Consider the following 26,738-nt stretch of genomic DNA (forward strand, 5'->3'; position numbering starts at 1 on the left):
GTGCTGCTCTATTTTCTTATAGTCGTAACATGATAAACTGCTATTGTCCTAGAAAGAGGTACATTTGTTACTACTTTGTTGATACATCCCGTCTTCGACCTACCAGACGTTAAATTCGGCCTCTTTGGCTTTGTTCCTGAATTCACTACCCAACCGGAAGCCAGTTTTCAACAGTAACAGTGAGTATCTCCATTTTGGTCGAGTCCCAGCCAATCATACCTCTATATACCTAACACTTTGCCAAGTATCAGGTCCTCGAAGCCCTCTACCAAATGTGTGTCCTATACTACACCATGTATAGCTGTTTCCCCAGCTGCAAGACGGGAACCAAACAACCATTGGAACTAGAACGTTGTGGACTCTTCCGCGAGATCGAAGATCTGCCAGTAGACACCAACAGATGTAGCGAAGCAAGGGGTCGAAATGGCCAAAAGACTGAATCTAAGATGTTGAGACTTAAGCAACGCTGCCCTGCATGTGTCACAAAAGCAATAGCGACAAGAGTAGCAGAGAGGAAGGCGAGAGAAGAAAAAGAAAGGAAGGCGGAGAGAAACGGGGAGAGAGGGGAGGTTCTAAGACAGTTGAGAATGGAGGAGGATGAAGAGGAAGAGACTCCTAGATTCAGTCAACACCAGTTCACTGACGCCAACTTTGCTCTTCATACTTGTAATCCTGACAAGAAGTTGGTCTGGTTTCTTGAACCAGACGAGCTAGTAGCAGACATGGAAGACGAATTGAGAAATGGAGCAAGTTTCCAAAAAATCGTGGAATCTATGGCTATGAAGGCAGAACTCTCTCTTCGATATCAGGATCAAAATCCGCGCCGACTTACCAATCCTGACGATTCACTATTCCCCATGACTACCATCACAGCCACTATTAATAATAATCAAGACAAACTCCCAAGCCTCGAAGACATTTTCACGACCCCACTATCTCCCATGTCTACGCTGCTAAGCGACACAGCGTCTGGAGAAGGGCCTCCAAAATTGCTTGGTGACACTGAAGGAAATTTTGGCTTGGGCATTTATTTCTAAACGCTTGAAAGCGTGGAGATGAAAGCAATTGCAAACATTCAAGCTTTTCAAGGTAGTGGGGGTAAAATCGTTTAGCGTCCATCAGAGTGTTCCACAGTTTGGAACTAGCTGTCTTCATGTAAGCTTGAAATATTAAGCCTTCCAATATCCGAAATGAATTTGAGATTTCAACCCAATAGAATATTCGAATTAACATATTGGAAGCATCTGAATGTCAAACTGCAGCCCGGACCATCGAAAACGGTAGGACCCATCATACTTGGGGAGATGATGGGGAAATGTGGCAGAATATAAGTAGGCAGATATGAGAACTCGGGGTTGCACAGCAAAATTCCAAGAGATAATTAAACCACTAGTGTCGTTACAATAAAGTCAGAGCTGTTGTTCGTAATATTACTACTTGGATACTACGCGATCGGAAGTCTTCAAATGATCTCACTGGGGTGTGAAAACCCTTGTGGTCCAATCCCCAGAAGCAATTCTATGAAGGAGTTAGGAAAGCCTTTATACATTGAAAGGTTTGTCAAAAGAGTTCCTTTGGGTCAGAATAGAAGAGAGGTATATGAATACTCGGTCATGATTTGCCCACGAAAGATTGAGTTGAAGGGCCGACGCTTTGTCGAAATGAGATGATATTTTTCAAATTGAAGTTTATTTTGAAGACAATGGCGCAGTCCTGGAGATTGCCGAAGCTAGGTAGTTAGAAGAAATGCAAAAACCCTCATAGAAATGCTTAAAGCTTAACACGGTTATGAGTTTTCCCAAACATCGTTTGCTGTCGATAGCAGCATGAAGAGGCCAATCAGGAGCCGAAAGAATGTCTAACAGGCGTAAGGAAGAAAATTGAAAAGATCTACAATTTCAGGAAAAGGACAAGGACGCAGGCGACTGATAGAAAGGGCACGGCTTTCAAGAAACATTGAGTTGATGATGTGGTTCGGTGAGACTTGTTTTCCTCATCCTCGGCAAGTGAAGGGGTCGGAAGGAAGAAAGCTGTGAACAGTAAAGTACCGATGAATATTTGAAATTGGATCCGATTAATGAAGTTAAAGTTGGTCCCGAGACGAATGACATGTGTGAATTCGAAATTGTGATAATACATGACTTTTTTCATAGGTTTACTTTGCTTATCTACCTATTCAGAAAGTCTTGAGCAGAGCAGCAGCACCTAAGCTCCTAAGGTTCTTCTTGACCCGATACGGGTAAATTACGGGGTAATTGACGCCGCTTTTAGATGATGCTTTCGCATAGGCAATACTTCGGACGCCGCTCTATTTTAAAATTATGATCAATAAGATCCTCTGTCCACGTCCCACTGTTCCTCCCTAAATGCTTTCCAACGACATCATATCGTAAGGTTTGACCCATATCAACAAGATACCCTGAGAGCCTGATAAGTATTATCTTGGTGGATGTCTTCATAGCCGAGAACACGACGTCTTTCAAACACAAGACAACTTTCCCTCGCTCTTATTGCTTCCTCTCGCACGAAAGGCCATGTGGGCACCGCGTCGATTCTCTATGAACACTGCAGAGAATTCACAGAGGATTGAGCTTTTAAGACGAAAAACACAAATCAATCGATAAATTGATGGGATTGCCGTCCCCGGACCCTCACGTCCCATATCTCACGGCACCACTATAAGCTTAATATCCTAAGCTCCGGTCGTCTGGCCTTCACTAAGACATACTAGTCGTTGATCCTCCGGGAGAGAAACATCCCGAACGCCTCTAGTTACATGCGTAGGTCAAGTTCCTTTGACATTTACTTTCCTTACTTTTGGTAATATACCTTTATTTCTACTTTACTTTCTCCTATTTTTCTATACCTGCGTGATAGCATCACAAGGTTCTCTTTATTTTCGAGAGAAACCCATTGTTTACAACACGAAGGAGACACTGTGAGACACGACGGGTAGGATTTGAGACGAACACGACGATCGAAATTTTACACGAACGAACGAATCCTTGTCTCGATATGGCTTGATCGTTTCGAAGATCGGATGAATAATTGAATAGTCTTGACACAAGATACACAAGTACCTAGAGACTTGGGACGAATTTTGTGCCTGCGGAAAATCCGGAGAACCTTCGAAACAAACCATCAAAGCCGCGACATTGAATCAGACGCAGGAAACTCATTGCGCATTATCTATCATCGTCACAACTAGAAATCCTCTACAGAATGCTCTGTACAAACAGACCCGAGGGCTTCGTACGTCCCAATACATTTCCCTTCAGCTCCGCATCCACTGACAGTTTTTCCAGGGCCCAGCCTCCCACCTCAATTCCTCAACCCTCCCCACAACTTGTTTCACAGACGTTATCCTCATTCCCCTTCCAACTTGGCTCGCTCTCGCCTTCGTACCTATCCTCTTTGCTCTAGGGCTACACCACCGCAAAATCAACTATAACCCCTCCACCGCACACTTGCGCTCCAATACCCGCTCCTCATGTCTCTACCTCATCTTCCTTATCATTTACTACTTCCTCATTTTTGCAAACATCGCCTTGCTTACTCTCGAAATCGTGCGGTTGACTAACCTTCACTATGGCATTGGTTTATTGCCATTCGCCTATGCCGGAATCCTTCTCTCAGCTGCTTTGTTTTGGAGTGAAGGAATACAACGACGTGTGAGGTGGTGGCAGGGAATAAATATGTTGATTTGGATAGGAGGAATCGTCATGAGTGCTGTGCAGGTCATTGGATTGAAACAACAATATGGCTACGATGGGAGAAAGGAGAGCAAATATCCAGTTAGCGACCAGATTCTTGACGTAGCTGTCATGGCGGGTGTATATGCCGTTATTGCGCTACTGGAGGTGGTGCTGGTAGTATGGAGGAGGAAGAGAAGAACATCGGCCTTGAGGTCGGAGAGAGGAGAAATGGGTGCGTTTGAATATGGGAGAGGTGTGAGTGAGAGCTCTGGCATGAAGGAGTGAATTATTGTTTCAGACCTAGAGACATCTTTAAGGTGATCTTATACTTGTACTTCCTGCAATTGGTTTGATTGGTTTGGCGTGTTGGAATGAATACATTGGGACTATTCTATTGGAATATGGTCATGGTATACCCTGGGTACTTTACTTTTCACAAACTGTTGGGAAAAATGTAAATACGCCTCGTATCTATTTACTACCACTAAGCTTATTGTATGTGTGCATTGCCTCTCGATCAATTAGTGATGAATCTTCATCCATTGACTTGCAGAACAGCAATTGCCACATGATTCTACTGCCAGAACGGAATGCAAGAGTAAGTGGATTTCCGAGACAGGCGCGTGGAGGCTTCAGGCTTTTGAAAAGTATCAGCGCTGACAGGTTCAGCCTTGCTACGTCCTACACAGACGCACTAAAATATGCCATACTTTCGCACACATGGGGCGGCGACGAGATCACTTTCCAGTATTTGGTAAGTGGTCCGGGGTCGAGATCGAATGGTTTGGAAATAATCGTGTGCCCAGACAAACGCAGCCAGCCAATTTCTCACGATATCTCCAGCTAACCCTTGTATTCCTAGCAGCTAGGTGCTGATCAATTCCAGATCTTGCATTTGAAGCCTGGAGTACAGTAGTAGGAGGCACCGTTGTTGGCGAGGTCTCTAAAGCATAGCGCACGTTCAAATCTATTTGAGGAAAGTCTGTTTGAGATCCGGTGGTATCACATGTGGGATTTGAAAAGATTGAATTTGACTTTTGGATTCTGTTGCTATGTATCGTACCAAAATATATATATACAGATGTGCTATGAGAGATTTTTACACCAATGACTATATAAACCTTGTGGGAAATACTGCCTAGACTAGCCGTATAACGTGTGTATTTACATACTATTATGTTTCAATAGACTGATGTGAACGAACAAGCCGTGGACCAATTCATACCGAAGGAAATCGATGAAACGCTCAGCATTTGGGGGTGTATTAGGTTAAGACTCTAAGCAAAGCCGGTGCTGACAACAAAGCTTACGTCGTCGTTGAACGAGGCGGCAACATCGAAGGTGTGAACTCCACCGTTGTTAGCAGCGTAAAGTACATTGTTGTAGTGACGGAAATAGCGAGTAGGGTAACTCCAAGCTCTGATCGAGCTACCTTGGCCATTAAGACCAGCTTGTGGGCAGAATGTGGCATCTTCGCGGAACGCCTTGGAGCCGTCATTGGCATTGAGCAGAAGTCCGAAGTTGTAGTGTCTGATATAGCTGCCGGGGGTATCGTTTGACTCAAAGGAGAAACAGGCGCTGTTTGCAAGACCGGCGCGAACATACCAGCTAGCTTGCTTTTTGAGCGCGGTGGTGCTGGATGACGAAACGACTTGAGTGTTCACGCTGGCCCCGGTGTGTGCAATGTAGCGTGTTGTGTACCCGGCGGTAGTAGCCCGAAGAGAGATCGAGTTACCAACGGTGAGAGCAGTTCCGCTGGTCAATGATGTGGTAGCATATTTAGCAGCTACGATGTTGGCTTGAACCGAGTTCTCGGTGGCATCAGAAGGATAACCAGTGGTCATCACACCCTCGTAGAAGGTTCCCTGAGCGCCTACGCTGTTGTCTCCGCCGATTCCGAGAATGATAGCACCTTCTTTGCTCATTGGGTTATATCCACTAGCACTTGGGCGCGCACCACTGTAGTACGTCGACAGAGCCCCAGATGCAGCGTTGGCACCTCGAAGGGCCCACAAGTTTGGTCCTCCCTTGACGATTGCAGTGAAGAAACGGGAGGTGATCGATGGATCTCCAGTGTTGACACTAGCGCTCTTACCAGAGAACAAGCCGTTCTCAAGATCGGCCATGAGCCAAGGACCGCTGCCGGACCCTGATCCCCAAACAGTATTGTCACCAAAGTAGATGGCTTCCATGTGACCGTTACCAGTGTCAGTACTGCTAGTCTCTGCGTTACCGTAATCGAAACAGCAGCCACCATTGTAGTGCGTTCCATCGAGAACTGCGTACATACCCTCCGCTGCATCAGCTTTGGCTATTCCGCTAGGGGCATTATTGCGATAGCCTGTTCCGGGCGAAATGAAGACTCCGTATGCTTTTTGACCGTTGAGTGTGACTGGTGCGCCAATTGCTGAGGCCAAGTTATCGTAACCGTTCACGTCAGGACCGTCAAATCCTCCAGGAGGAGCTTGGGTGAGGTGGTTACCACGACCAGACTGATCGTAGATTATTGTGATGAGACAAGTGGTGTTAGCGCAGAAAGTGTCTTGAGAAGCAGCGTTGGCCACTCCTCCTGCAGCTAGAGGTGCAATGTTTTTAGTTGTTCCATCTGAGCCACGTTTCACCTAGTACATCGAAGAGTCAGTAATTGTTTACCAAAGACTATGATGTTGAGCATCTAATTGCTTACCTGGTAAAGCGAGCCACTGAAAGCACTGTACAAAGCGCGAGTAGTACTATGTGCGGCAACTGTAAGATTGAAGGGTCAGCCATCGGGAATCTTTACAACGTAACAAGATCTGAAGGAATCAATTGAAGGCTTACCACACGGAGTTCCACCAGAGGAGTAGATATCGCAGGGTCCAGCGGCAACGAGAGGGCTAGCGGCAACAAGGCCTAGAGCAAGTGCGCGAGCGCGTTGAAGTCTTTGACGTGAAAACATATCTAATCACTTTGATGGCGGAACGACGATGTGAGGCACGCTTGAAAGTTCTCAGGTCATTAACGAGAAGCTTAGATGGCCACTAACGTAGAACTGAAAACTGTAAGGTCGGCGTCTTGGGTGCCTTTTATTATCTTCATCAACTTTGTGAAGCTTAGCTTGCATGCTCCTGATTGGTACGCATACCATGCACCTACCTAGTCGTATTGATAATTACTCTTAAGGTAGCCACTCATCGGAATTTCCGAGGACCAATAGTCATATGGAACTTTTTATTCCACCTCTGATGCTCGCGGAACAAGTATTATACGCGTCACGAGGTCTGACTTGTACAGTGCTAAAGAAACAACAGCAGCAGTTTGATGGAGAACTCGGGTCATCCCGAATGCACCCCGCAGAACTAATCATAGGTATTGCCAGTAGAATATGTGTGCTGTGTCCACAATTAGTGGAGGAAATGCCCGCCACTTCAATGACCCGTGCCAGGTTTAATTAGAACAAATATGTGTTATTAGTTAGTTCTCCGAACTAACTCAGCGGATCTTGTAGCTGCAGATGTTTATATCCAATACCGGATCCCAAGACCTGCAGGTATAAAGATATTCCATGCGCTCCAATCGGCAGCACATAGGTTGATCTTGGTAATTAGATCTGCGGGGTAAGCCAGAGTGTTTAAGAATTGTGATTAACCCAATATTGAAATCCGGGGCCCCAGGTCGGCAATAAACTGCCGAATCGAGCTGCCCGTCCCGTTGTGCATGTGAAAGGTGTGCTCGCTTAAGCACTGGTCTGGGGGGTACCCACTTCTAATTGTAACCATAGCCTGATGGAATAATTCGGCAGATGCAGGTACGTGTAACTGTCAATTAGAAGTATAATGTGTTTTCGGAGGCCTTGATTGGCCCTCATATAGTGGGAAAATAGCGAGAGAAAAGCTTGATGTTCACAAGACTACGTTAAGCCGTCGACCTCTATCATCCCGAGGCACACCGATCTAATCGATGTTGTCTTGTCTGCGATCCAATAAATACCGATGTTGTTTGCCTAATAGTTTCATGTACAGTGTGCCTTGGAACTAAAAGAACTTTTTATCTCGATACTTAGGATGTTTGTCCCGAAAACATTGCGAAGTCTAGAAGATTAACTCTTTGGTCAATGAGAAAAAGGACATAAGCGTTGCTGCGTTACGAACGCAAACATCGATCGTATTTGAATACGGTCTGACCATATATCGACTTGCTTTATCTACGGAGTATACTCCGTGAAAGATGATCCTGCGGCAGATGTAAAAAAACCCTCAGAGAGGATGTTGAAATACGAAGAGTGGAGCAGAGAGGAGAAGAGAGGAGAGTGGCTCGAGTGGAGCATCACTAGTCTACCACGTGATAGGACAGCATGGCTTGCTGCTTTTATTTTCGATAAGATCCAGCGCCAGCGGGTAGATGACAACGCAGCAACATCTTACTCCGGAACACCGAATTTCTGGAGAGAGCTCTCCTGGCGTTGTCCGTAATATCAAGCGGCTCCACTCAAATGAACAACAACTACTTCAGAATTTGAATCTAGAATGCCAAGCCGATAATTGGATAATTCACCGCGGGAGACAAATTATGAAGCTAATAAACAGGATTATGATGCGCAAGAGACTGCAGCAAGAGAAGAATTATGAGCAACTTCAACAACATCAGAGCACGGGCGACGTAACATTAGACAACCACGAACGAGAAGGTGATAACAACCGTTTGGAAGATAACCATACGCTGCTACATTATGCGCAAGGTAAGGATTTGACACAAAGATCATGTAAAACCTGTTCGGTATTACATCCGTTTGACCCAACCAAGTTAAAACCTGGGAATCGATATATCGGAGTGTTTATGATAAGGAAAACAGCAGCAGAAGGCTGCGAGCTGTGTTCAATCCTCTTGAAAATTGCAACTTACAAAGTGGAATGTGCGACTTTCTTGAAATTTTCTTTCCAATATGGCTACTTAGCTGCGGTAGTTTCTTTGGATGGGAAGGAATCTCCCCAGAGAGAGTACTGTGTCAGCCTCCGCACCTTGCCTGGTAAGACCGCCTCGTCAATTCTGCAATAACTTACATTGGGAATTCTATAACTGAAACTCCAAGGTCAACCTTCACCATGGCCTTGCTTTGCACCCCAGCAACATATTCCTCCGCGAGTTGAGATGTGGAATGCAATTTGCCATATCAAAAAGTGGCTCAGCCAGTGCGTGAGCCTTGATAGTCCCGCTCTTATAGGCCATCAATGCCACGAAGTCAGCGAACTTATCATGCCAGTGCTACCTACTCGTGTGCTAGATGTTAGTCGGGTTGGCCCTGATGGTAAAGTTTACTTGGTTCACAGCAATGGAAAACGCCAAAAGTACACAACCCTAAGTCACTGTTGGGGCGATGCAAACCATGCGCCTATTACGACCTCAAAGGCCACCGTATCCGATAGAGCATCTGGGATTGTTCTTGACTCTTTACCAAAAACATTCCGAGATGCTGTAGTTATCACCTACCACCTGAACATAAACTATATATGGATTGATTCACTTTGCATCATCCAAGATAGTGAAGAAGATTGGAATTTAGAAGCTTCCAGGATGGCACAGATTTACTCTTCTAGTTTCTTGAATATAGCTGCAACTGCTTGCAAGGACAGTACCGTCGGCCTTTTCTATGACGGCTGGAATGAGGAGGATGGATTCTTGGGGACCCCGCGTGAGATTCGGTGGTCAGGAAGTACTTCAAATCATGGCGATTATTCGATATATATGCAGGAGATAGATCACAGCCACTTTCACGATTCCGAACTACGTATAGAAGGTCCTCTGGTAGGCGTTTCAGAAGGGCATGCAGAAGAGTTAGGCTAACATTGTCCAGATGTCCCGAGCGTGGGCATATCAAGAACGTTTCCTGGCACCTCGAACTGTACACTTCACATCAGCAGAAATGATCTGGGAATGCAGCAGCATGGTCGTTTGTATATGCCCGTGTGATCTTCATTTTGGCCTTGATACAGTACCAAGGTATCACAACTATAGCCACCGAGAGAAAAAAGATCAATGGTTCGGACAGTGGGGCATAGTTGATGAATATTCCAAGCTCAATCTCAGTAAGCCAGCAGATCGGCTCCCAGCTATTGCAGGGATTGCGTCTCATTTCGACAGCCATGAACGTAGGATAAAGAATGGGAAATCGACAACATCGCGCTATTTTGCTGGTCTTTGGGAAGACAACCTGCATCATGATTTGCTGTGGCGTGTGATCTTTCCGGAGAATGAACCTCGTGAGGTAGTTCGGATTGTCCCATACAATGCGCCCACGTGGTCATGGGCTTCTCTGGATTCAAAATTTATACCAAGTGGGAAGCCAGGTCAGGGTGTTAACATCGGGAATCACTACAGTACTGGTGGTATAGCCCCCGATTTTAAAATTTTGGATTGCTATACAACTCTAATCGATCCGTCTAATATATACGGTGGTGTTAAAAGTGGAAAGATTGTTTTGCAGGGAAGATCCGTTACACCAACAAAAGTAGAATTATTCTACGAGGAATTCCAATGTTACAAATTTTTCTTCCATGATATCAAAGCAAAGCGTCGAGCGATAAAAGACAATCAAAATTTTGGGAAGTTGATGGCAGATGCCCCACTGGCGTTGTCAAAAATTATCAAAGATAGAGTCGATTGTGGAGAATTACATTGCCTGTGGATCAATTCATTCCAAGGTGTTAGGCGTAATGATCACCGTCATTTAGCACTAGTTTTGAGGCAATCAGAAACTTCAGAGGTATATGAGAGAGTGGGTATTGCCACGTTTGATAAAGGTGGTATAGCAGTCGGTGGTGGAATCGGTGATTCTACTTTTGTTAAATTTATGGAATCTATTTGGACTAAAAGTGGCATCCAAACATTCGAGGTTGTCTAAATCGAGGCGAATACTTCAGATACGCGCCATGCATTCAGAAAGTCTATGAGACTCCGATTGGAGATCGGTCTGCTACGATTATATGATTATACTCGGAAGAAAGACACACTACGACACTGGCCAGCTAACTTGGCCATTTGAACGGGATTTTTGTCGCAGTCAAATGAGTGACGACGCCGCGGTGGCAGATTGTTTCTCAAAGAACGTTGAATTGAATCAACTAGAAATAGCACGCTATCTAAGAAAATCCTCATTGTTGTAGCAAATGATTGATCTCTCCAGCTTGATCCGCCTGTTTAGGGTCTGTTAGACAATGACAAAATACCCTAGGTCCGAGAGTCTATCTTTGATACTATTATTTTAAGGGCTAGATTTAGTTAACGAAGAAATATGAAGAATAATCAACTGCTCATCCGAAATCTATATATTTAGAATCTACCAAGTGTCACCTTCATCATTCTCTCCAGAGAAAAAATGTTGCTCGTCTACGATAGACAATCGACAAAAGACTCACTCCTCTTTGCGAACAGATGCAAAGGACATGTAACTAAATCCAAATACTGATTCGAGACTATCAGTACAACATATATTTGAGTAGTTCTTCCAAAAAACACTCCTTCCCATGGCTTAGTTATGGAGTTGCGCGCCCCTTCTCAGGAACACAACTACTTGCATATGCACCCAGACCAGCATCGAATGTAAACTCTGTGTCTAGTCTATTACCTGGCTATTCGATATAATAATGAGATATACTCAAATAATGCAATTCCCTGCATCATTACTAATTAATCATCAGCGTTTGTGGTTTAGTGGTAAAATCCATCGTTGCCATCTATCTCTACCTTCATAGGAAGAGTCCGAAACAACTTCGATGGGCCCCGGGTTCGATTCCCGGCGAACGCAATAATGTTTTGCCTTTTCAATCTTCATATGTTTTTGAAAGATTGTGTTTTGTTGTCAAATTTTGAAGTTGTGGTGGGTTCAAACTTGTGAAGCTTTGGTGATAGTGGGGTAGTGTGGGGTGATTGTGGTTTTTTTCTGGAATGATAAGTGAGCACAGATAGATTTGTTTTTTGATATAACCTTGAGAACTTCATTTGTTCTGAGAATCTGCAACATCTTGTTGATGGAGAAGTCAAGATGGATTTTTTTGGACAGTGTTGGGGGGCAGCTCTCTGTACATGGTGAGATGGTACCTCGGAGATGGAGGATCTTTGGATTTTCTCGCTCTGTTGACCAATGATTATTGCAGTCAGTGGCTTACAATGTAACATGTACCATAAACCCCGGCTCTATAATCATTTCCTTCCATCCTCCAATTCTTGAGAGAAGCGATACAGATATGCGATAACTTACATAAATCCATTCTTTGATCCTTGGCATGAGTTTATTTCCATCTTCAATACCATCATCATCTTCGAATCCCTTACACGCTTCTTCCTCGAGTAACCACATAGAATATGCCTTCAAAGTGGACAGAGGCACACAAGTCAACTAATGGACCGGGCGATGCACGTCCAACCGCCTTGCAGATTGTACAGGATGAGGATCTAACAGGCAAACTCACTGGAAAAACCATCCTGGTCACCGGTTGCTCCTCAGGAATTGGGGTCGAAACTGCCAGAGCTCTGTCTACCACGGGTGCGACATTGTATCTAACTGCACGGGACATCACCACTGCTGAAAAAGCACTCGAGGATATCTTGGAGCCCGGCCGAGTGGAGATTCTGGAAATGGATCTCAGCTCATTAGCTGGGGTGAGATTGGGCGCGGAGAAATTTCTAAGAAAAAGCTCTAGATTGAACATTTTAGTGTGTAATGCTGGAATCATGGCGATTCCAAATTATAACACAACTGTGGATGGGTTCGAGATGCAATTTGGGGTTAACCATTTGGCACATTTTCTACTTTTTCAACTGCTGAAGGATACATTACTATCTTCTGCTTCTCCATCATTTAATTCGCGGGTGGTTATGGTATCCAGCGCCAGCCATCGTAATGGGGGTATCAGACTCGATGATTACAACTACACCAAAAGACCAGAAGAGTATGACTTATGGGGTTCGTACTCGCAATCAAAGACAGCCAACATCTACATGGCCAATGAGATTGATCGTCGCTATGGTCATCAAGGGTTACATGCAACGTCGCTGATGCCGGGAGCAATACCGTCTGGCATTAGTAGACATCTTGACCCGAAAGACGTAGCGGAGTACAATGCCACAGAGATAATGAGGAAAACGATGAAAAGTCCAGAGCAAGGTGCTGCGACGACAGTGTTGGCTGCGATTGGAAAGGAGTTTGAGAATAAAGGCGGGGTGTACCTAGAGAATTGCGAAGTTGCAGGACTCTATCCTTCTGATCGTCAGCTCGATCATGTTGCTAATATCCCGGGATATGTGGAGCATGCTTTTGACAAAGAAAAAGAAGGTAGGCTTTGGCTGGACTCTTTGAAGATGGTCGGGTTGGATGAGTGAGAGTTTGAAAACCCAGTATCATGTATGGTATCAGGGTGTTCAATTGTTCACTTTGGTAGATGCTAAACTGTGCATAATACACTCATTTTTTCCTAAGCAGCAAAAAATCTAATGAATTTATTTACTCGAGGGATATAGAACTAAAAGCAGATGGTTATGATACCAAAGTTTGGGCTCTTGACATCCCTGTATCTCTATTTCCCAGAGTATTCGATGGTCCGAGCAGTAATTCAACGATATAAGATTCTGGTGATTTTAAGTATCTAAAAGTGATTCGAAATTCGAAAATTGTTCAGCATTTCAATCGAATTTATTCTCTCAAATGATTTACTTGATTATTCTAATTTATTTGAGAATTTGATCATCTTTATTATACCAGACTATTAGACACCTTGTTCTTTCACCTACACCAATAAAGCAGAATTATAACTTCCTTCAATTTCTCCCCGCTGTAATCTCTAACAGACTCGAAAGTTCCGAGTCTAGTGCTATTAACATCACACTCGCATCAGAATCCATCGTTTAAGTTCTAGCTATCTTGACACCAGTTTGTTCCTTGCCGACGATGTTGCTCCGGAAGATGAAATTAGATTACTCCCTAGGTTGTTGTATTTCGTGAAATATTAGGAATATCATATGAATTTTCATGAATCATGTCTATATTGAGTGTTTTTAGCGAGAAGTTTATCCGAAGATGAGTGTCGTAGATAGTGTTCGTTGCCTGAATTATGTACGATGCCAGTACAATAGTGACAATATCACTGCAAGACAAGCCAATTCCAGTTCATCCAGAAACACTTTTTGCCATGCAAGATAAAACTCACTCCAAGAAGTAAATGTAGGTCCAAAACCAGTATCATCCACTTCAAAGACAGAGCTGATTTTCTCTTTGGAGAACTCAATCGGTACGCTTTCTCCGTCGTCTGAACCTAAAAGTGGCAGATGCGTCTTCCAATCTGCCTCCGACTCGAACTGCTTGTAAACAACGATTGCCAGTGCCGTGGTGCAGCGAGAGATAGGGTATCGATTATGGTGCTTCAATTCAACTTTGAATACTGTTAGACAATACCGACACTGCAAAAGTCCCGAATGAATATCGCGGGAGATGTTGTTCTCGTTGGTGGCAGTGTATTTCTGACAAGGTAGTTGTAACGCTGACCAGATCTCTTCGGGTCTACTGTAGGCACAGTATAATCTGGCGCAGAGCTTAGAACCAACTTTCGCGAGATGAAGATGAGAGCAAATAGGTATATGACTAGGTATTTCAAGACTTTGGCATTTCCAATTGTATTTCATGAGTTTCCGGGTGAATATGGATCCATTCTTCATACGGCATTCTCCTTTCTTCTCTGTCCTCAAACTTTTGCAAGATCTATCATCGGAGTAGTTCTCGGGTGCCGACAAAAGCCTTAAGAGCCGCCTGGTTTGAGCATCGTTGCCAAAAAGTCGGTAGTGCTTTATTGCCATTTTGGAAATAGTGACACCAAAATTCTTGTGGGCATATAAACCCACCCGGCGCAATTCATCCTCTTTTACACAACTTGGTATTGTATCAAATTCTGGAAGTCCAGAAATCTCTGGGTCAGTTGAGTATCCTTCCCAGCAATAAGACTTTTTGGCATATCTCTCAGCATTTCGTATTTTATGAAGTTTTCTGCAAAAAGTACAAGCGATTTGATCTTGAAGATCATGTTCCAAAAGATTCAGAAATTCCAGTGTGTCGTCTTTCGAAGTCTTCAAGCCATCGATGTATTGCGTTCCAATCACCAAACCAATTTGTCGACAAGTGAGGAAAAAGGATCCAGCCGATGCAGGAGTAAAATGTTTAGCAATCATTTGCATAACATCGTTTGGAACTATGCGCAAGGGTGAGTTTTTTAAGGCATCTGATGGACTTGGCCTCGAGACGGCAAGATATCGATTGAATCGAAATGGATTTTGTCGAAAAAGAACAAGCTGGGATTCAATACTATCCATCTCGGAAATGGGTTTAGATATTATTGAAGTCGAAGATGTTGGGAGGGTTGATGTATTTTGAATGGATGGTGACAGAAGGGGGCTGAAGAGCGTCCTTATATGTGAGGATGTACTAGATAGCCGTATTTTGAGTTTCTTGACTAGAGATATTTAGTTGAGAATAAGCTGACTATCTTGGATCATTCATGTGTAGGTACAGCGGCAGTAGTGAATGCCACTTCCAAGAATTTTAATTAAATTTTGTCGAGACCACTCAAATTCTTATCCTGGAGATGGCCAAGATGATACTTTATCAATCTTAATTTTTAGTATTCACTTGTAAACAATCTTATTAATATTGGGTTCCATGTTAGAATCAGAATCAGAATCAGCATCGGGTAAACCCCTCCTATTTTTGAAAAAAGTCAACAGCTCCTTCCGGCCCCAAACGAGGCTATTCCGACTGAACCTTCCAAAATGTTAGTTATATGAGGTGAATAGCTCATTTGTTTAAGTAAATGACTTTAGAAATCAACTATATTTATATTGAGATGAGAGTCAGGACCCAAAGAAGCCTTTTCTCTCAGTCTTTGCAGAAGTCGGTCAAACACAGCCAGCTGGTATCATGCGTAAGTAGCTACGTATTCTATTAGTGATATTTTATGAATCTCAAGTGTTGATTATTTTTTATTCTACGCTGGAGTCTGCTCTATACTGTGTGTTATGAAAGGTTAAAGGCTTCGTCTGGGGGTGTTTGGATATGGATTGTTTGAATCATCGTTTGACCTTTGATAGCGAGAGGGGAAAGCAAAGGATATTAACAAGTTGTGTATTACTATCATCTTGTATCATACACGTCTTCTTTGTCGAGAAAGCATTTGTGCAATGTATCGCAAATTTTGAGTCAGACACGATCATCGCAACTCGGCTGCATGTTAATGTCTTGAAGAAATCAATCTGCCCTGTCCGTCTGCATTCGCAATAACTAAGGGCCGCTTTGCATTCTTGAAGCTCTGGATCAATGAGAGTCTTGACCAGAAGTACTTTTGATTCTTGGTTCTAGGTGATTGAGATGTCAACTAGTTATCAAAAACAGCTTCACTTCTTGATTCTCACAAGCACGAGCACGAGGAGTGTGAAGATCAAATCAGCTGAATTCATCATCTATATTAAGCTCCACAGTTTGCACCGCCCACTGCGGGTTGAGCTACGTGGAGACCTGCAAAAAATAGAAAATATTTCTGTCTACATGGGCATTGCAAGGAAACGAAGTACCGAAGGTTGTCATCGAGGACTGGCGTTGCTTGTACACCTTAAGTTCGACAGGTGTTCCAACCCAGAGCATGCGAAGTAGTACTTACAGCTTCAATTCATATAAGTAGAAACAGAACAGTAGGAAGAACAAACAGTATTGGAGGATAGTGATGACGGAAAGATTGTAAGATGAGACGATGAAAATAACAGATTGCTGTTGTCAATCTCATTTTTCGGGAGACGATGAGATAATAGACATAATTTTTGCACAATATTTCTCTCAACTAACAATGGTCGATTTAGTAGGAACGTTAACAAACATTTGAGCCTTCTCGCCAGGTCTTGGGTCCCAGGCCCTATAGCCAACCAGATGAGCATCTTTTCCCTGTTTGACCCCTCCAAACCTTGAATCTGGAAGGAGCTTAAATAATCATCAAGTGGGACGAAAGAGGAAGGAATTTTGCTAGCTTGTACTGGAGTAGTGAACCTTGAGCAGTAGGGTATTCAGTGGATTTTGTGGTATCAATAGATGGGGCGAGTGAGGGGAAACCATCGTTTGCTAAACTTACATAGTCGAATGGCAAAACGAGGCTATTTACTTCTTCCGAGCCCTCGGCTTCAAGCAGCTGCAGGAAGGTTATAAATAAATCCATAAACATCTTCCAGTCGACACAGTACGTGGTTTTGATTTGAAATTATACAAAAAATGCTCTGCGGGAGCGAAATTCCTTCGATATCTCTAATTCCAAGAAGAATGAGTGAGATTGATTATGCCAAAGTACTCGTGCTTTGAGTTTGGAAATTGATAGATATCTTCTCGTTTGGCAACGACAATAAAAGAATGAGAAGATATGACAGGAGGTTCTTGTTGTCGACAATAGACTTCGAATATCTATGGTGCTTGAGATGCTACTAACAGTACAAGAACCTTACAGTTTTGGGGCTCTGTTGACCTAGCTTTCACGTCATCGGAACAGAAAAACTCTTACAGAATTTTCAGATGGTAGTTCCCCAAGCCCTAAGGTCTATGTAATGATGGTAACAAAGATTCGAGGTATGGTCTTCGACCTCTGGAGCGTATTTTATATCCGAAGAATTACAAAGATTCACGATCGAGATAGTGAATACCAGTAAGGCGAGCCGGTATAGGTGGTGTCTCCGCCCGTGATATAGCTGTAGATACTTACTTCAAATCATCAGGTTCTCCACTGACTACAGTATTTCTGTATTCAAAATGCTCCAATTGCTTTAACGCAGATATGAACCACACACCAAAGCGGGTAGATATATATCAAAAACGAAGTGTACATTCCTTCGACAATACGAAATAGCATTATCTTAGCTCTAACATCTCGTGCTCTGTATTAAACACGAAATCGCTATAACACTATCAAAAAATGATACTGGAGCCAGACGATATCTTAAGTGAAGTGATCGACGGCGGAGTAAATTCGGCAGATGAGTTTGGGGAGGGAAGATTTGACGACAGCGAGAATACTATCCAAATACCATCATTTATAGTCAATTCTTCACAGACATTAACAATTAGATAGACGGCGCTCAAATTTGAAGAACAGCGCTTAAAAGTCATCGCTCAATGTAGTTTCTTAAGTCAGAAAAAAGCGCATGGAATTTTTCATAGTCATCACCCCCGAAGATTTTACATAAAATCGATATGGTTCATCTAGAGACAAAACAACACCTCTCAAGACCATATAGCAATATTTGTTTAGGATTGATATCACAATAATACAACCTCAAAATTTCCAACTCTCAATTTAACATTCCATTCATCTCACCCCCACCCAAGCCAAGCCAGCCAAGCCAGCCCCCCACGTCCCTCGCTTAAACTTTCTACTATCAAAATTCTCTTCGCCCCACTCTATAAACATACAATATATTCTCAATAAAAAGCCCTGCTTCCATCAATCATGTAAACATCCGGCATGGTGTAGTGGCTAGCATTTCCGCCTCTCATCCGAAGCTTTCGAGCTTCAATCAAGTCGCGGGAGACCGGGGTTCAATTCCCCGTACCGGAATATCTTTTTGTATTTTTTGGTGGAGCGGTTGGGGCATATTCTAGGCTCGTAGTTCTCTAATTACTGTATTATGACATATGATATTCATATATTTACAAGTTTTTGCAAGTGTGCTACAAAAAGAACGACAAGTCGACAAAAGTATCATGACAGGACTAGCGATGGGGATTAGATGTTGCTTGTCTATTTTTATGAAGTTTTCAGCTGATCATGATCCGAAATATATTCTCATGTTCATGGTAAGTGAGATTGGAATATATTCTACTAATGATACAGTGAAGTTGTTGTCACTTATTCACATTAATCAACATATTTACTCAATGCACTCATTGTCAATCCCCAGGAGTGAACCTCGGCTAGTAACCTCAAGCGCTATTGAAAAAACGACAAACCTTACCACCAGCTTTACGGAAAGACTACTTACTTACTTATTCCACAGCATATTCTCCCAGACTATACATACCTGCCCAGGTTTATCTCAAAAGACACCAACTACCGAATGCCCTTGTTGTTCATTCTTGAACAGGGACCTGCAGATGGGGCACAGAAGAGAAAAAGATAGAGAGAAGTAAGGCGACTTATATATCTTCACATTTGGTATAGTAGTACAAGTCAGAGTCATCTGTTAAAGAGTGAATCCCAACTAACCACCGGATGACCGCAGTAATGGGGATTAACATATTAAGCATAAGTAAGTATATATAAGCCACCATCTTCAACCCTATGTAAAGGGTTGCAAGAAAGCGAAGCCAGGACTATATATACCTAGTAAACCAAGCCTACATAGACACCTCATACATAATCATCTTCAAAAATAGCATTCGTATACACGGAGAACCGAACACCAAGATCAGTATGTAGTTCAAATCCATTCAATCGCTAGCACATACACACTCAGCGTACACACTACTTACTTACTACCTTGATATATTAATTTCCATACACGGCACTGTTTCTCAATCATCATAGAAAAGAGAACAGTAAATATCGACCTATAGTATCCACATACAACAATCTGACTATCCACATACAACAATCTGACCATCTACCCTCCGATATCCAATAAGCCTCCCTCCCCGCCCTAAGTTTCTCAAGTGTAGAACCACAATCAGACCCAAGCCATCGCTTTTCGTCCCCTTACCAGCGTGCTATCTTTAACTCTTCTCTTCAATATCCTTTCCACAAAAGTCTCTCTTTCTCTCTCTCCCTATAACAACCCCTCAGACCCCTCAAGTCCCATCGTCACTCCTTTCACATCAGCATCCCATTTATACCCACAACCCATCCTACAACACCAATCCCTCGAATCCCCCCATCCCCCCCTCCCCCCATCCAAAACTTCCACACTGCACTCACGCAATACAAAAGCTACCTAGTACCTACCCCCCATTCTCCCAACTTTTCTCCCCACCACAACCACAACCACACCGCAACCCCAGCCCTCCCCTCAAAATCAAAATCAAAAGCGTCTCACAAATCCGAGCAACATACCTATACTCACAACACACCCACACCTACTACAACCACAAAGCTATGCCATCGAAACAGTCTTCACCAAACCATCAAACCTAGCCTCCATCAAACCCTCAAACCCTCAAACCATCCAGCTTTCCAAGCCCCCTGAACTTCACCCCTACCCTCACCATATCGTCTTCCCTTTCCCTCCAACAGACCAAACAGACCAAACAGACCAAACAGACCAAACAGACCAAACAGACCAAACAGACCAAACAGACCAAACAGACCAAACAGACCAAACAGACCAAACAGACCAAACAGACCAAACAGACCAAACAGACCAAACAGACCAAACAGACCAAACAGACCAAACAATACCCCTCCCTCCCCCCCGCCCCCCCAAAAAACACAAACTTTCAAACATCATATCCAAAATCCAAAATCCAAAATCCAAAATCCAAAATCCATTTCCCCTTTCACCTTTCCCCTTTCCCCTTTCCCATTTCCAAAACAAAACAAATCATCTCAAAAAGTAAAATATTCCATCTAATTACTTTACATAGGGATTTAACATAATAATCTATTATAATCCATTATCATCTATCATTACCTACCTAGTACTTAAACTACTACAAACTACCACATATATAAACAAACTATCGAATCCTCCTTGGAACTCGAAAGCTACTCTACTCTACTCTATACAAGAGCGATTCTTCACTTCACATCATTCATGCATTCATTCATTCATTGCATTCTCGAATCCTATCGATACTTCCGCAAACGATACGATACGAAAAGGGAATAAATAATACACAGACAGAAGCAAAGCACTTGCTTGCTTGCATTTGCCCTCCTTACCTCTCATCAAGACAATTAATCACATCATATTCACACATCTACACATCAGCCGATAAATCAGACGAAAATGAAGTGAAATCCCTCTTCGTTTTGAACTACTATCAACTGTACTCATTCAACATCTAATCCATTCTCCCCTCCCCAAAGTTAAATCTCATCGTCACCCTTCCACATCACCCACTCAAAATGCCACCGTAAAGAAGAAAAACCACCCCAACCAACATTCAAGAGAAAAAAAAAGTCCGCGAGGGGGGCCGAACAAGGCTCCACCATTAATACAAATGCCCTATCCCGTTCCATCACCCTCAACTTCTAATTGCCTATCCAATCCTCCAAACATAAAGGGCAAAAGGCGAAAAAGCAAATTTTTTGAAGTCAATCAGGATATCATATATTCGCCAACCATTCATCGACCGCCCATCAGCTCTTCTAATGTGTTCCATGATATCCTTATCAAATCCAATAGTGATACCAAATCCTCCCAATCTCCTCCACGGAGAGCCCTACATCTCATATATGTAAAGAAGTTTTTCCATCTCCACCTAACCTGAGAGAAGAGAAAAAAGTAAATTGAAAAAAAAAGAAGGGTTGTGCTATGGCTCAAAATATAGAAGAACAAAATAGCCAAAGGTCGCGATTCGCAAATATCAACTTTTGCTTGCTGCAAATGCTGACATATGATGCGGTCAAAAAGCGCTCAACGATTCAGAAATTCTTGCTGTGCTTTGCTTTGCACACCATATATCCAGGTGTGTGCATTAATCTATGAAAAGCCCCCAAATTCAAAGAAGAACATGTATTCCAAAGTAAAGGTGATATAATGGTTCCATGTGCTCTATCAACGGAAGCAAACATATGCGACCAGCAGAAAAGGTCATTTCTTGCCATGTTCACCCAAAACGCCAAGAGAATAAAGCCAATTTCTTTGCTCCATGCAAAGATTGCGGCGCCAACATCATGTTTTGAGTTCATTATTCGTTCATGATTCAACTTTGTGAAGATCATGATAGTGCCTTCTGAGCCTTTTCTTGTGCTCGGGCATTGCGTGCAGATCGTACTAAAGGTGCCAATTGTATGAGGTCTGTGCATTGTTTCATGAAATCGTGCTACAACAGATGATTTATTAGCCTCGGTCAATATTGATGTGGTGAAGGAAAGTATTTACCCTTAACAAATCATGAGCACTAGCTCGCTTTTCTGGGTCGACCTTGAGAGCAAAGTAAAGGAAATCCCGGAAAACAACGCTCAATTCCTGTTCGTTCTTGATAGCAGGAGTGCCATTCGTTGCGATTAAGTATAAAGCTCTTAGGGGTGATTCGGTGAGGTAGGGAGGCTCTCCTTCAATCATTTCAATCGCCATAATACCAAGAGACCAGATATCAACTTTGCGTCCATATTCTTTGCGTGTGACAACTTCGGGTGCCATCCAGTATGGTGTACCAACCATGGTAGTACGTTTATTGTGAGCCTCGTTAATTTGGGCACAGAAGCCGAAATCAGCTGCAAGAGATGTTAGGATTAGTGTTACATATTCGGAAGGTAGCAAACTTACTGAGTTTAATGTTCCCGTCCATAGACAACAGAATGTTGTCCGACTTAATATCACGATGAATGACTCCTTTGGAATGCAGATGTTGTAAACCCTTCAAAGTCTCCCGACAAACTGCCGCAATTTGACCTTCTGACATAATATTGAAAGTAACAACATCCGTCAAACTGCCACCCTCCATGTATTCCATGATTACCCAAAGTTCTCCAGTAACCAAAAAACTATCAATAAAATTGACTATGTTCGGATGAGAGCTGTCTTTCATGACAAGAATTTCGTTGATGATCAAATCTTTCTTTGGCTGTTGTTCGAGATTCATCTGTTTGATGGCTACCAATTGATTTGTCCCTCGTTCATAACCAGTGTAGACACCACCAGATGCACCTTGTCCAATCTTAGTGAGCTCCCTGTAGATATCGCGAGGGTCACCCTCTGTGCAAATTTGCTTTAACCTGGTGACAATATCAAAACCAGTGCTTTGTCGTGCTCGTTGCCTGGGACGTGGACCTGGTACTTGTCTAGCTTGTTGGCTTGGGTGTGGAACACCATTCGCTGGGAATTGACCTTGAGGAGTAGGCGGAGTGGCTTGCTGAGTGGGCTTCTTGACGCTGATCGATCGGCTCATTGCCTGTTGAGCCTGTTGCATTGCCTGCTCTTGATGGTGCAAAATCTGTTGTTGGTAAACCTGTGGAGATGCTGGCACTGGAGTTGCATATGGTGGTGTGCCGTTTACTTTTGAATTTGATCTCGATCTTGACCTGTGTTCTTCTGGAAGCATGGGGCCGTTGTCCTGTACAGTTGGAGGCACGTAAGCCAATGCCGGTAAATCATCACTTTGACGGGTCATTCCAATTCCAGAATCTTTACCAGCGGCAGGTGGCGGTGGTGCAACTCGAGTAGGCCCTTGCATCGACATAGGTGGCCTAGGGGCTGGTCTGTTGGGAACGAGCCCGTTGAGCTCAGGCTTGGGCTGAGAACCCACACCTTGAGTTCCGCGCGGAATTGGAGGCGGGGATCTTGGGTTCTCGAAATTCATCTCGTTATTCGAGGGAAATCGAGGACTAGCTGGAGGACTCATCATCGGTGTCATTGAACCATAATTCGGGGTATTGAAGGTCGGGGACAATGGCAATGGCGCCGGCGCAGTGCGCGCCATCGTCATCTCTGGTACCTTTGCATGATCAAATTTGTCAAATATCTCTTCACCACCTTTATCCGTGTTCTCCTTATAGAAACCGACGATATCGACAATGGTTTGCGGATGCTGCTCTTGTTCCTTTTTCGTGATTCCACTTTCGTTGATCATACGCTGCCATTCTTTCGGCAACCCCTAAGAATTTGTCAGATAGGGAAGAATCCTTTGGGGCGGGGCAATTCGTCATTGATTGTACTTACAGTAAACTGACCAGTTGTGTTATCGTATCCAACGTGAGTAACATGTACAGGATTCTCAGGTGCGGAGATCTTGACCCCTCTAGGTGAGCCAACACCTATGCTGCTCATAAAACCAGAGAAGCCCGATTTTTTTCTTAGCATTCCCGATTTAGGCTCCTTGGTCTCATCCGAGTATCTCTTGGGACTGATGAGCTGGTTTTCACCCACGCGTGGAGGGGCTTTTTCGCTCATCTTATCGCCTGCGGTAAAACTTGCGGATTGCCGTAACTGTGGACTTAGCATATATGCCGGACTCGTATGCGATAACTGTGGTGGTGGCGGTCGCCGCAAGGTATTTGGGGTACTAGAAGACTTTGTTGAATCGATGTGACTAAATAAACCAGAACTATCAAAGGGAGCACCGATAAAGTCTTCGGAACTCTTCTCACTTATTGGTCGTGATGGAATGGAACGGCGATTATCATTCGCTCCTCCCATGCCTATGGGCTGAAGCACGAATTCTGAGCCGGCCAATACTGGAGAGGTGTTTGAATATTGATGCTCCAGAGACGAATTACTGGATGCGGGATGGGGAGAGGTAAGTTTTCGGGTATGACCTGGAGCGTAGTAAGATCTGGGGTAAGAAGGTGCCGATGGGGCTCGCTGTAAGCTTCCAGAGCTACGCTGACTTCGTAAAGAAGTGTGGAAGGAAAAAGATGAGCTGTCGTTTTGTCTTGCCTCGAATGAAGCTATAGCTTTGGATGGTGGTGGCCTTTTAGTTAACTTAGTTAACCTGCGGCTGGTTGTTTTGATTTCCTGATCCATATCTTTGGTCACTGCTCAGACCTTCGTTTGAACTTTGGGAGGTCCGCCGCTTTGAGTGGAGGATGAGTGTTTCGTAAATTGCCGTGACACTTGAGCCAATGAAAAAATGAAATCTGCATGCAATATCAAATTGGTACAGGGTAACGAGTGACGGGGTTCACTGTCTGTTCTGTATCTCCTTTGTGCAAGTCAAATAAATATTGGTACAGGAAAGTAGTACTGGGAGGAAGTGTCGCCCAATTTTCGCTCAATGAAGGGGGAAGAGGGCAAGGTAATGGTTCTTGTTGTTGTTTGGTAGCGGGCGGGAATTACCAGAGAATCTGTATGGGTACGGAGTGTCTACTCGTTGAACAGTGCAGCCAAAACACTATATATGATCGGAGGGTGGTTCGTAGATAAAATTGGCGGCCACAATAATATCTTTGTGAGATGAATGGAGGTGAATCAATCTATGACGGGGGATTCCTGACTTCTTGAGTGGCTTGGGACGCACGAGAGATTCTTGGGCTCTTCAGTTGCTTGTGATGAATGCGATACCTAGGTAGGTAGGAGGGCAGGAGGGCAGGAGGGCAGGAGGACAGGAGGACAGGAGGACAGGAGGACAGGAGGACAGGAGGACAGGAGGACAGGAGGACAGGAGGGGACTAGGTAGGTAGGTATTGAAGGGGAGGGAGATTATTCAAAAAGAGGGGAGGGACTGGGAGGGGTATGGGATGAGTGAGGATGATAGATTAGATAGGTATAATACGATATGAACGAGTGGTGCTGCTGCTGATATGTTGTATGTGGATGTGGATGTGGATGTGGATGTGTATGTGTATGTGTATGTGTGTGGTATATGATTTGATATGATATAAAATGATTGATGGTAATTGTAATTCCTCGGATGAATGAATGAATTACTGTGATCCTCTCCAAAAGGGTAACTGACGATGGACATCTCTTCTCTGCCCCAATTCTCAATACCTTTTTTATCGATCTTTGGAATCTATGAAATCTTTGAGCCCAATGATCCGTGTATGATACGGTGGCTTCAACGGCGGTAGTTGCCAGACCGAGACTCAGCGATGAGCGATGAGCGATGAGCGATGTGCCAATGTGTGGCAGGAGACAAAACCTTCAATAATTCCGATTCCTAGGTACAGACAGTACTAGGTCCTGGGTAGGCTGCTCGGCTGGTAGGGAAAGTAGGGAAGGTAGGGAAGGTAGGGAAGGTACCAAGAGGATTAAAATTCCTTGATTACATTCCCTGTTGACTTTGAAGGACTTGAACTTGGATTCGGAAAAGACTTTCGATTTTCTCCACTGCCCGACCTTTTTTTGACCCTTTTCGCTGTCAGCGCTGTCAGTTTAACCGATGTGACTGGGTATCGAGCGAGGATGACGGGGTCAGAAATTGGCTTGTAAATTGGAATCGTGATGAAATCTTGGGAAAGGAATGATCCATGGGTTCTAGAAGGAAAGGAATGGGAAGAAGTAATCTAAAGATGGAGTAATTTGAGTCAGGTTTTTAATGAAAGGATAGGATAGGATAGGTTGAATGAATTCTGGTAGATGGAATATAAGGAGGGGAGGTAGCCGGGTGAGGGTAAGAAGGAGTCTGGAGTATATCAATCAATGGATGGCATTCAACCCCCATACACCAGAATATGAATCAATTTTGGAGACGATTAGGACGAGAGAGAAGAGAGAGGAAGGGCAGAGAGATTGGCATTGTAATGACTTTTTATATCGACATACTTGCTATGTAGTAGGTACTCATAAACAAACAATATCTCAGTACTATATTCATGACCAAAACTATTGCACATATCTATCTACCAAGGGATGATGTTGTATCTACCACCATCTCTTTCTCTGATACCACCTACCATTCTCTGCCTACCTAGTATCCTATGTTGGAGAAATACCTAGTAGATGTCTAAATTGACCAACTCAATAAATCCTATAATAAATCAACCACAAATAAATTTATGAGACTTAATAATACCAAACAAACCTTTGGATAGCCTTCAGTTATCATACATCATACCATCTGCTGAAACTTTTAATTGTCTGAATTGAAATCGAACCTTTGGATCGTGGAAGGCTTTCGCCAGTGGTCACTTCCGTTTTCTCCTACGAAGAGCCTACCGACCTACCTGCTAACTAATGCCAATGCCAGTAATTACTGCCAGTGAGTCGCTCCATTTTTCGTACAGCTTTTCAAACAAGCCTCACTACCACAACATATACATGACATGACACTAATGTACATCGACAGCACGTATTTAATAGGGAGGCAATCACACCTAGAAAGGTAATGATTTGTATTTGAAGGTCTTTAAGCCACGGCGTTTGATCAAGTTGCCCTACCAAAACGCTGCAGCCCAT

At 43.5% G+C, this 26,738-nt stretch overlaps 8 protein-coding genes across 8 annotated transcripts; 4 read left to right on the top strand and 4 right to left on the bottom strand.

Moving 5' to 3' along the window:
* Positions 1 to 293: 293 nt before the first annotated feature.
* On the top strand, positions 294 to 1,037 carry EAE98_007221 (uncharacterized protein; the record flags this gene model as incomplete). The annotated part of the gene is made up of 1 exon (XM_038954844.1): positions 294 to 1,037. One exon carries the CDS (start codon positions 294 to 296, stop codon positions 1,035 to 1,037), a length of 744 nt encoding a protein of 247 aa, XP_038808986.1.
* A 1,343-nt stretch (positions 1,038 to 2,380) lies between these two features.
* Positions 2,381 to 4,698, top strand: EAE98_007222 (uncharacterized protein). Its single transcript, XM_038954845.1, has 3 exons — positions 2,381 to 3,252; positions 3,306 to 4,293; positions 4,365 to 4,698. Exons 1-2 carry the CDS (start codon positions 3,223 to 3,225, stop codon positions 3,978 to 3,980), a joined length of 705 nt encoding a protein of 234 aa, XP_038808987.1. The 5' UTR covers positions 2,381 to 3,222; the 3' UTR covers positions 3,981 to 4,293; positions 4,365 to 4,698.
* A 274-nt stretch (positions 4,699 to 4,972) lies between these two features.
* EAE98_007223 (uncharacterized protein) lies at positions 4,973 to 6,633 on the bottom strand (the record flags this gene model as incomplete). Its single annotated transcript, XM_038954846.1, has 3 exons — positions 4,973 to 6,316; positions 6,382 to 6,440; positions 6,516 to 6,633. 3 exons carry the CDS (start codon positions 6,631 to 6,633, stop codon positions 4,973 to 4,975), a joined length of 1,521 nt encoding a protein of 506 aa, XP_038808988.1.
* Positions 6,634 to 8,243: 1,610 nt separating this feature from the next.
* On the top strand, positions 8,244 to 10,984 carry EAE98_007224 (uncharacterized protein; the record flags this gene model as incomplete). Its single annotated transcript, XM_038954847.1, has 3 exons — positions 8,244 to 8,700; positions 8,764 to 9,476; positions 9,526 to 10,984. The coding sequence occupies 3 exons, from the start codon at positions 8,244 to 8,246 to the stop codon at positions 10,570 to 10,572; spliced, it is 2,217 nt and encodes a 738-aa protein (XP_038808989.1). The 3' UTR covers positions 10,573 to 10,984.
* A 1,048-nt stretch (positions 10,985 to 12,032) lies between these two features.
* Positions 12,033 to 13,049, top strand: EAE98_007225 (uncharacterized protein; the record flags this gene model as incomplete). Its single annotated transcript, XM_038954848.1, has 1 exon — positions 12,033 to 13,049. One exon carries the CDS (start codon positions 12,033 to 12,035, stop codon positions 13,047 to 13,049), a length of 1,017 nt encoding a protein of 338 aa, XP_038808990.1.
* Positions 13,050 to 13,775: 726 nt separating this feature from the next.
* EAE98_007226 (uncharacterized protein) lies at positions 13,776 to 15,026 on the bottom strand (the record flags this gene model as incomplete). The annotated part of the gene is made up of 1 exon (XM_038954849.1): positions 13,776 to 15,026. One exon carries the CDS (start codon positions 15,024 to 15,026, stop codon positions 13,776 to 13,778), a length of 1,251 nt encoding a protein of 416 aa, XP_038808991.1.
* Positions 15,027 to 16,539: 1,513 nt separating this feature from the next.
* On the bottom strand, positions 16,540 to 16,918 carry EAE98_007227 (uncharacterized protein; the record flags this gene model as incomplete). Its single annotated transcript, XM_038954850.1, has 2 exons — positions 16,540 to 16,680; positions 16,829 to 16,918. The coding sequence occupies 2 exons, from the start codon at positions 16,916 to 16,918 to the stop codon at positions 16,540 to 16,542; spliced, it is 231 nt and encodes a 76-aa protein (XP_038808992.1).
* Positions 16,919 to 21,618: 4,700 nt separating this feature from the next.
* Positions 21,619 to 24,365, bottom strand: EAE98_007228 (uncharacterized protein; the record flags this gene model as incomplete). The annotated part of the gene is made up of 4 exons (XM_038954851.1): positions 21,619 to 21,723; positions 21,783 to 22,117; positions 22,170 to 23,496; positions 23,562 to 24,365. 4 exons carry the CDS (start codon positions 24,363 to 24,365, stop codon positions 21,619 to 21,621), a joined length of 2,571 nt encoding a protein of 856 aa, XP_038808993.1.
* Positions 24,366 to 26,738: the final 2,373 nt, after the last annotated feature.

Source organism: Botrytis deweyae, assembly GCF_014898535.1.
Source record: "Botrytis deweyae strain B1 chromosome Unknown BDEW_016, whole genome shotgun sequence".
In the NCBI taxonomy this organism is placed as follows: Eukaryota; Fungi; Ascomycota; class Leotiomycetes; order Helotiales; family Sclerotiniaceae; genus Botrytis; species Botrytis deweyae.